The following is a 10,829-nucleotide window of genomic DNA, read 5'->3' as shown; positions in this document are numbered from 1 at the left end:
CAACACCACCAACACCACCACTAACACCACCACCACCACCACTAACACCACCACTAACACCACCACCACCACCACTAACACCACCAACAACACCACCAACACCACCACCACCACCACCACCACCAAATACACTTTACTCATCACCTCCACCACTTCCACTTCAACCCTTTCTGATATGAACACTCATACTGAAACAAAACCCGAGTGTGTAGTCTCCATTCTCCAGAACGTTTGTTGTTCTCTCTCGACACTCTTTCATTGATCTTCTTTTGTTTCTCTTCTCTCTGTTTTTTCTTTATATGTGATGACTGTATATGTCTTCATGATGAGACTCATCTAGTTCTTTTTGTCTGTCGCTGTCACACTGCTGCACACAGGTCACAGGTTTTATGAAGAAAACAACAATTGAGTTGCCAAGTGGTGGCTCACTGGATTCTGTTGGTCCCTGAAGCGTAGTGTCCGCCACCCCCTTATCTCTCCCTGAGAGGTGTTTTATAGAGTGACCCTCAATTCAGCGAAAGTGGCCTAAGCTTCATCATGCTCCTTCAACACACACACACACACACACACACACACACACACACACACACACACACACACCCCTACACTGCTGTGTGTGTGTGTGTGTGTGTGTGTGTGTGTGTGTGTCTGTGTCTGTGTGGACAGGTAGGAGCATTGTGTCAACCTCCTCCGCCGAGGTTACTGTCTCCAGGACGCCCCTGTCTGGGCGATTGATGGCCTCTGTGGCTGCCTGTCTCTGCAGCCGTCATGTCTCCATGGCATCTCATGTTCCCGTCATGCCTGCCCATTCTCCCCTACTTATTTGATCTCTGCTTCCCCAACTCTCCTGGATCAGCTGAGTAAAGCTCATCTCCACTATACACCTGCTTTATAGCTAATTCCAGATCAGTCTCTATACATAAATAAATCCCCCAGCTCCATATCCATACGGCAAGTGGGGATGTTGTCTTTGTGTCTGTGGCGTCCGAGGCTCAGTGTTCCACAGAGTCACCCTGATTATCGTATTCCCCTTTTGTTTCCCACTGGATTTTAATTAGTGACACAGAGACATGAATATTCATACAGCTCCGATTAGAAGAAACCGACACAAGCGGAGGAGACAGGCGTGGTCTATTAGGCATATTTGATGCCACTGGAAAGACAAGCCACTGGCATAATGAGCTGCGATGTGTCGTGGAGCGCATCTGCTATGCTTATGAGCTGCTGTATGGAGTGGAGGTGCTGTCAGTGTTGACAGGTAAAAATGAAAACACAGCCATAATGCTCATCCCCCCACTCCAGCCCCATGGAGTTGTCTCACACGTATAGCGTAGCAATTAGCATACAATGCAGAGTAGAAACATTTGGAACATGTAGGTGTCAGTATATGGTCGTGTGTGTGTGTGTGTGTGTGTGTGTGTGTGTCTGTGTGCACACGTATGTGTGTCTGTGTGTCTCTGTGTTCTGGGCTCATACTCTCATACTCTACTTGTGTTCTTATATACAGTGCTTAGGCCTTATCTCACACTTCCTTGTTCCCTAAGATGAACAGTGTTGATGTGAGTAGTGGAAGCCCAGTGTGTTTCAGCCATCCCTGTGTGAGCACGAGGCCTCTGTTTCCATTCCAGGTCCTAGCGATCATGAGTGATGTGAGTAGTGGAAGCCCAGTGTGCTTCAGCCATCCCTGTGTGAGCACGAGGCCTCTGTTTCCATTCCAGGTCCTAGCGATCATTAAAACCTGCAGGGCATTATCCAATAAAGGCCAAGGCCAATGCTGTTTCCAGCAAGTCAACATTAGGGTAATGGTGTTTGGTCTGTCATAGGACTCGGCCAGATAAGTCACCAGCATAATGAATATGATTTGTGTGTGTGTGTGTGTGTGTGTGTGTGAATATGATTTGTGTGTTAATGAGTTGACAGTGTACACCCCAGGCTAACTTCTGCATTCTCATTAGCAAAGTGGAGGTGCTTTCCCCTGGACATTCATTTAGACACATGATTTATACGCAGATGTACCGCGTGCACATTTGTTGTCAGCATGGTTTTCCCAAAACATTATAAATGAGCCGTCATCTACTTTTAGCCCGTGTTTCTGTGCTCCAGTGAAGAATGGCTGCTCACAAATCTCCCACATTGCTGGCATATAAATAATGTTAATCTTACAGGAACAAAGAGGTGTGCTTGTTTTGAGAACGCATTAAAAGGAATATTAAATTACCGCAATGATACAGCAGCCTTTTTGTCTTGCAATCTTCCATTGTCCTCAGGTTCCTAGCCAAGGCTAATTGAATCTCTCTATCTATCTATCTCTCGCTCCCTTTCTCTCCCTCTCTATATCCCTCTTTCTTTCTTTGTGTGTGTGTGTGTGTGTGTGTATGTGTGTGTCCTTGCCTGCATGTGTGCTTTTTGCTCATTGTGCATATGCCTTTCTTTGTGTGTATCCATGTGTTTTTGAGCTCTTTGTTTGTCGTTTGTTTGATTGAACATTTTGTCAGATCTTTGTATATTGTGATGAATAATGAAGTATGATTTTAAAATATCTTTGTTTGCCCCCCCCTCCCCTCTCTATATGTATGTATATATATATATATCCCCCTGCCCTGCCCCCTTCCCTCTCCAGCAAGCACCAGCAGTATGAGTGTAAGTGGTACACCCCGCTGGCCGACCTCACCTTCCAGACGCTGGACGACGCGGCCGACTCTATCCCCCACATCCAGACGCTGCCCGAGCATGAGCTGGATGAGATGAAGAACAAGATCTGTGTCTTCAAGAGCGAGATCCAGAAGGAGAAGGTGTGTGCGTAAGCGTGTATGTGTGTGTGTGTGTGTGTGTGTGTGTGTGTGTGTGCGTGTGTGTGTGTGCGTGTGTGTGCGTGTGCAGGGTTCTAGAGTGCGACATGTCGTACATGTGACCAAATTTTTTAAGGGTGCGACTAAATGTTTTCTTGGGTCGCACTGGTGCACCTAATGTCTTATGGGTGAGCGCCTAGACTTTCCTCACATCTGCTGTCTCTCCACGAACTAAGCGTTTGTCCTCCTTTGACTAGTGTTGCACGGTGCACCAATACTACAAAAGTATCGCAATACCCTGAAATTAGAAACGTCAACAATACCTAATTTTATTACTGTAGTATCGATATACTTGAATGATAGTCGGTGCTTTTCGTAGCCTATGTGTCTTTTCTCCTCACACACACACAGCTTTTAACCTGCAGCTGTTGTGATAAGTAGCGAGTAGCGATGTCAAGTTGATTTGCTGACTTGCACCGCTCAAGTTTGTGTTGCTAACCTACCTAGGCTATGGAATTTAGTTCATTTAGGCCTTTCTGAAATACTGTAAGCTACACAACCTATTGGTAAACTTTTACATCTTGAGAGAGTTCCTTCTAGGTAACTGTCCCGTTAGCTCACGCGTCATTTATTAATGTAGTGCTCACCAAAATCATAGAAATTAACATTGCAAGACATCTCTTGCAATAACCCCAGACATATTTCCTTTGACTTGTTAGTTTTTTTAACATTTATTTTATTTAACAACAAATAAAACATAATGAATTGCATCCATATATCCTTGAATGATGAACGACTATTTTCTTCTAGCCTAAAACCTTGAGAATGAAAGATAATTACTTTCATGTTCTTCTTAAAGCTAATTACTTTCACATTCTCTTCTGAAAAAAATGGGTGCACCTACATTTTGTGCTGGTGCATCTAAATAAAAAAAGTTAGGTGCACTAGTGCAACCAATGCAAAAAGGTAGTCTGGAGCCCTGGTGTGTGCGTGTGCTCGTGCATGTGTGTGTGTGTGTGTTTGTGTTTCCATCCATCCTGGAAATGATGATATTGAAGTGTGTGCTGAGGCCATTGATGGCCACTCTTATCTATGTGTGCCAAACCACAGGCAAGGCATATGATCAGAGATGCTAGGGACCTAGTGGGTGGAGGGGAACTAATTGGCTCTCTTTTTAGCTAAACTTCCACTTATTTGACCAGAGACCCACAATAGTCAGCTATTCAGTTTCAGTTGTATAAAGCCTCTATTCAGAGTCCAAGATGGCGGCTGAGTGGTGGTGTGTTTTTAGGCTCTGATTAGGTTAGGATCTATAAAGGATGCTGTTTTCATCCCTGCACTCTGGGAGCCTATGCACAGAGGTAGCGCACTTGTGCAGCAGCCCCGCTCTTTGAGAGAGGTCGTTGCAGTGACCACAGAGTGGGGTCAACTAAGGGCAGACTCCGCTTCCAGGAACAGAGGAAGGGACACTGCCCACAGCTCCCCTCGCGTGGACTGCCATACCTGGGCGTGCCCGACCAGCCCGGCTTCCATCTTTCACCCCCCACCAGTCTGGCCAAGACACTGTTTATCTTTAGGAATTAAAAGCTGTGTGTTCCGCTATTAAGCTCCCCACCCCCCTCTGCTCACCAAGCCGCTGGTGTTGTCATTGGAATGAACCTGTCAGGAGTTACCGGTACATTTGGAGGACAAGTTGTTTTGGTGCTCATTAGTGGTGCAGGCATGATGGTGTGCTGTGTTTGATGTAACCCCCCCCCCCCCCCACACACACACACACTCACACACACACATACACACACACACCACACACAAACACTGAGATATGTGAGAATAGAGTTGTCCTTGTTTAGATTGAGTGGAGTAGCATGGAACAGAGATAAGCATCTTGTCCAGTGTAAACAGGCATAATGAGGGAGGAGAGTTTAGGGAACACTGGCGTGTACTCGCACACCCCTTACTTCCTCTCGGGCTCGCGCCCAAACACAATGGCTCCTAGGAGCTCAGGCTTATGTTGGGGATCTTCTATTGTCCAACACACACACACACACACACTTACACACACATACATAGACATACATACACACACACAAACACTTAAACACACAAACACTTACACACACACTTACACACACACACACACACACACACACACACACACACACACACACACACACACATACACATACACACACACACACACACACACACACACAAACACCAGATTCTCTTGGATATGCAGCACAGGTAGCCCACGCAGCACTGCCGGGAGCTGCACCGCTGTTGAAAGACAGCAGGAGAGTTAGTTCTCAGGAAAGGCAGGAAAGAATGGAGGGATGTAGTGGAGTGCTGGAGGGAGGTGAAGAGGTGTTCTGGAGAGGGAAGAGAGGGGAGGGGAAAGGGACGAAGCCCAGCAAGGCGAGAGAAGGAACGCCATCAGCACAGGAAGTGATGTGATTTGGGGAGTGCTAGGCATGATTACTAGCATGATTAGCACCTCATAGCGGCTGCCTGGTTTGGAGAGGGGCAGGCAGTTGAGTGGGAACCACTTGTGCTGCATATTCAAGAGAAATGTGCGTGCGTGCGTGTGTTTGTGGTTGTAGCCCAGTTCTGACATCCTGTTCTGAGGAACTGTTTGTGTAACTTCTCCATTACAAACCATCTGTTCTCTATCCATTTTTGGGTTTTGGAACCACAGCATTTCTGATGAATCAACATGATCAACTGTTTTCATCATTGTTGTGTGTGTGTGCGTGCGTCTGCGTGCGTGTGTCCGTCTGTGTGCGTGTGTCTGTGTGCGTGCGTCCATGTGCGTGCGTCTGTGTGCGTGCGTGCTTGCGTGCGTGCGTGCGTGCGTGTGTGTGTGTGTGTGTGTGTGTGTGTGTGTGCATATGCAGACAAAGGGACAGAGCCGCGTGGTGGACCGCCTGAGGAAGAAGATGAACGAGCAGGAGGCATGTCTCCTTCTGCACTCTCCCTCAATCCCCTTCCGCATCCACAACAGAAATGGCAAGGTACAGAGCACACCAAGGGACCAACTTATACCACTTATACTTATACTTATTGAACTGGCTGCCACTTGTATTCAATGTGCCTTACTTATGTCAATTATTACAAGAGGCATTCTCCCCAGAGTAGCTTGGGGCTAACTGCCTTGTTCAGGGACATGATGGTGGCAGTTGGGGAACTCGCAACTTTTCTGGCTAACCCAGCTCCTTAACCACTACACACACATCCACAAACTCCCACCCACAGCACATGATTGTCCTGTCACATCTGAAAATAGGACTGAATCCAGTTAGCCTCTGTTCCTCTGGGCTACTCTGCAGCGCCACATTTGAACACTAGAGGGAGCTGTTGGTTTGCATCTCAGTCCCTCTCCTCTTTCTCCCTCAGAGCTACTTGTTTCTGCTGTCTTCAGACTATGAGAGGTCAGAGTGGAGAGAGAGCATTGAAAAACTGCAGAAGAAAGGTATGGAAAAACTGACAAAAATAATAATTTATTTTTAAATAATAATAAAATAACTCCTTTTCGAATAATACCCAAAAATAAAGTTAGTAACAGTCTACCCAGTCTACTTGTAAATAACTTCCTACTTGTAACTTCCTGTGCATATCTTCAGCACTGGTGCTATTTTAGTGTGTGTGTATGACTAGTGTGATGATGTGTATCTGGTCAAACAGTGCTGTGAGTGATTGTGTGATTGATGCGTTCCAGACCTGCAGGCCTGTGTGCTGAGCTCTGTGGAACTGCAGGTTCTCACCGGATTCTGTTTCAAACTCCGAACCGTCCACAACATCCCACTCACCAGCCACAGAGATGGTGAGGATCTCCTGCTCTCCCGCTGTCCTGCTCTCTTTTTCCTTTCCACTCTCCTTTCTCTCCTTTTTTTCTCTGTCAGTGTCTCACCTTTTCCTCCACTTCTCTCTATCTCTTTCTCTCTTTCTCTCTTTCTATCTCTCACCTTCTCTCCTGTCTGACTTTCTTTTCCTTCTTCGCACACACGCACACACACGAACCCTTGAGCTGACGCAGTGCTGAATCCAGGCCACACTCCCCCCCAACTCTGCTTTGAGTTAAAACTCACTCTCCTTCTTTTCTCCTTTCTCTCCCTCTCCCTTTTCTTCTCTCCTTCTTTTCTCCTTCCTCTCCCTCTTCCTTTTCTTCTCTCCTCCTCTCTCTTTTTCTGTGCTCGTCGCTCCAGCTTTCCTCAATAAACGCGTCTCTCTTGATGCTGCCTCAGCAGCACTAACAGCAGCAGCAGAAAGAAAGCCCAACTGGATTAGAAGTGGAATCTGGGTTACAATCTGTTTCTAATCCACTGATAACCTGTGCCACGTTGTTTCCAGACACAAACAAAAAGTTCTGTGGCCTAGTTCGGTTGTCTTTTCCCCAAATATTCCCTTTTTTTTTACTTTGATGGGACCTGATATGGGATTGTTTGGACTGAGGTGACATTAAAGCCATGTGTTCTCCCTGCTGCGATTTGCACCGGATGGAGGCAAAAAACCCCACAGGCAAAGCTCCTGCATCCTGCCCCTGTATCTCCACTCCTCTGAAGCAGCCTGATTTGGCTTTCTTGACCCTGCTGATGCTGAAGTCCACCTCAACCTCCACCTACACCTCCACCTCCACCTCTATAACCCTGCACAGCAGTGACATGACTGGGATCTAATCTTGTGGATCTGCTGTATCTCCTGCTCTGCTCAAGTGCCTGTCTTAATGACTCTCTCCCCGAGAAGTTTGCCCATGCTTTATATAGGCTACGTGGAATAACACTTTGTTTTGTAAACATAGTTGATTTGGTTGACCACAACTATTTTATCTAATTTTACTGAAAGCTTGAAAGCCTCCAGCTACCTAATTAGGCTGTATAAACCTTTATTGGCGCGTATAAAAATCTTGAGCTTTTTATAGTAACCTTATTAAATGTGTGTGTCTAGAGCAGCGTTTCTCAAACTGTGGGTCGCGGAGACATGCCAGGTGGGGCGCGAACTGACGTGAAAAACAGGAGTTTTTTTATTTATTTATTTTTATCTGTAGCCTGGGCCCAGGTAGCACCAGATGCGCAATGGACGCACTGTGTTATTCACAGGGAAGCGCTCGTGTCAAGGCAGCTTAGTTACTCCCGACCTACATGAGATTTTGAACGTTGTTGTGAGAGTGGTGAATTTAATCAAAACCCAGCCCTTAAAAGCGCGTCTATTCTCCACACTTTGCGAAGAGATGGTAGCTGACCAAAAGGCTGTACTGTTTCACAGCGAGGCAAGGTGGCTTTCCCGAGGTAAAGTGCTGTCGCGCGTGTTTGAGCTCCGAGTCGCCTCTTCTTGGAGGAAGAGCGCATGTTTGAATCTGCAAGCACGTTCACTAATGAACATTTCTTGACGAAGCTGGCCTATCTTAGCGATATATTTGATATATCTTAGCGATACATTTGAGTTAAATGTCCAGTTACAAGACAAAGACAAGCACCTACCTCACCTAGCAAATAAGATTACTGCATTCACCAAAAAAAACTTGAGTATGGGACAGGCGCCTTGATCGCGACAGTATTATGCCTTTGAGATTTCTGAGCGAAATCGCTGAAACGTCTGATTGGGAAGCACTCTTGTGATCCCATGTATTAAACAATAGGCCTACAGTACATCACATCCCTGCAAAGTTTATTTAAAAAATATTTCCCAACCAGCAGTGCTCAGTATGACTGGATTATGGATCCATTTAATGCAGCATGTTGGTATTTCATTGAATATATTGTACAATGCTGTAAAATGGCCTATGCTTCCTAATATGTTATGTATTTATTTATTATTATATCTGCAGCACCAGCTGATTTTAACTCTGTTGAAGAGGATATATTAGAACTTGTCATTATTTCAATAAATTTGACAATTTTAAGCTTGACCTACCACTTTCTTAGAGCGATGAGGGACAGGTGGGGCTCAAGAATGCCCCCTTGATCAAAGTGGGGAATGAAAGAAAAAGTTTGAGAACCACTGATCTAGTTTGTTAACTACCACAGTCACGAGTTGGGTCGCGATAGTCTGTCATTTTTAAAAAGTGGGTCCCCAGAAAGAAAGTTTGAGAAACACTGGTCTAGAGAAACCATAGACTGTATAAATAAGAGAAGTGCTCACAAACCCCCCCTAGTGGTGGTTTAAGCTAAAAGCACTTACACTACACATTATTAAGGCATTATGTTAGGGCAAATTGAACAGAGATGAGCCATTCAAACATGACAACTGCCAGTTCTCGGAATTCAGGCTGGAAAGTGCGCAAGGCCAAACCACCACATTGGCTCTACAGGGCTGTGGGAGAGTGTTAGCTGAACCAGGCCTCCAGTTATTGGAGACTGACACACATTCACTGCCCCCAGTGCCCCCATCACCACACACATACACACACACACACACACACACACACACACACACAGTCTTGCCTCACAATGAAATACAAGGAAGAGGGCGACAGGCTGAAACACAGACCAGCTGGGTTAGGAATGCACCCCCTTTTCTACATCCCCCATGCACCTCCTCCAATATCCAATCAGAGACCCCGTCTCTGTTCCCACAGCTTTGATTGCTGAGGGGCCTCTGACGGAACAGGGTCAGTGACAGTCCATCACTGCCTTAGAAATCTGTCTCAGGTGTGGCGAAGAGTCATTAGTAGAGGAGGTGGGTAGTGAACGGTGTCTCTCAAGAGACCAGAACTGATCCCAGATCAGTCCTGAGGAGAGATCGAGGGCAAGAGAAGACTGGGCTAAAAGCCGTCAGCTGATCCGATTGTCTGGTCCTGGCAGGAGCAGAGGTTTTTGGGGGATTATTGCGTCTCAGGACTCTCTGATTCAAAGATAACATGGTCCGTGTTATTCTCCCCATGTGCGCTTGTGGGGTTCAGAGACAGACGGCACATTGTCTGCTGGGCTGTGGGAGGGGATAATACTGACAGAAGAGGCTGCTCCGAACCCCACCACCCCATACTCATACATGTGCACACACACACACACACACACACACACACACTCTCACACACTCTCACACACACTCACTCACTTCACGTGCACACACATCCAAAATAAACATACATTGCACTCACATGCACACTCACTTTCTCTGTGTTGCTCTCTCTCTCTCCCTCACTCCTGCTACACACACACACACACACACACACACACACACACACACACACACACACACACACTCACACACACACAAACACACACAGAGTTATTGTATTGGGGGCGAAAGCCTGGCCTCTCATGTCAGGAGTGGGTGTTGTAGGGACACAGTGGGCTCTCCTCAGGTTGCATTTATTTAGCCGGAAACGTGTGGGCCGCCGAGCCCTTTCAAGCCCATCCAGCAGCACGTGAGGAAAACACTCTTTCTCAACACACATTCACCACCAGATTACTCTGTGTGTCTTTGTGTGGAGTTGGTGTGTGCACGTGTGTGTGTGTGTGTGTGTGTGTGTGTGCGCGTGGTTGAGAATGTGCCTGTGTAAGTGCATCTGTGTCAAGGCCACCCTGAAGGCATTTCTCCTCAGCCTTGTTATATATTTTGAGAGCTTACCTGCACGTTTTTGACAGAAAATATACAAGGCCCCTTTTGAGGCCTATAGAAGTCATGATGTGAGCGGGTGTTAACATACAGTATTCTAAGGGTAGGTCACATTTGTATAACCCAGTTCTACGTTCCCAGAGTTCCTAGGTTACAACAGTCCTTTATGTAGAGTTCTGAACAGATTTCATTCAGCTGATTAAACAGTGTGACTGCCTATAGACAAAAAATGGAATGTACAGTATCTGTAATAATATATTCCCAAAGCCTACTGATGCAGTTAGAGTCTCCGCTTCTCAAGGGAACTCTCCATCCACACATGACACTCAGGATATAACCAGAGAGGGTTAAAGCGGATCTTTGATATCTACATATGCTCTGGTGCATAAGGAAGATTGCTCTCTTTAGTGTAGTAATACTCTTGACTCAGCTTATTGCCTGCAGCCCATATATACTTTCCGAGAGCTTAGCGGAGACCCATAGCAG

General features: G+C 46.2%; 1 protein-coding gene across 4 annotated transcripts in view; it reads left to right on the top strand.

The window, feature by feature from the left end:
* abr (ABR activator of RhoGEF and GTPase) overlaps positions 1–10,829 on the top strand; it is a 145,579-nt gene that overhangs the window by 82,759 nt on the left and 51,991 nt on the right. For all 4 annotated transcript variants that reach the window (XM_042091147.1, XM_042091148.1, XM_042091149.1 and 1 more), the window contains 4 exons: positions 2,621–2,792; positions 5,684–5,800; positions 6,183–6,258; positions 6,505–6,609. In XM_042091147.1, the coding sequence (XP_041947081.1) occupies positions 2,621–2,792; positions 5,684–5,800; positions 6,183–6,258; positions 6,505–6,609 (470 nt within the window). The remainder of the gene's footprint in view (positions 1–2,620; positions 2,793–5,683; positions 5,801–6,182; positions 6,259–6,504; positions 6,610–10,829) is intronic.

Source organism: Alosa sapidissima, chromosome 5 (genome assembly GCF_018492685.1).
Source record: "Alosa sapidissima isolate fAloSap1 chromosome 5, fAloSap1.pri, whole genome shotgun sequence".
Taxonomy (NCBI): domain Eukaryota; kingdom Metazoa; phylum Chordata; class Actinopteri; order Clupeiformes; family Clupeidae; genus Alosa; species Alosa sapidissima.
Note: the sequence above shows the minus strand (reverse complement) of the source record. Positions and strands in the feature narration are given on the sequence as shown.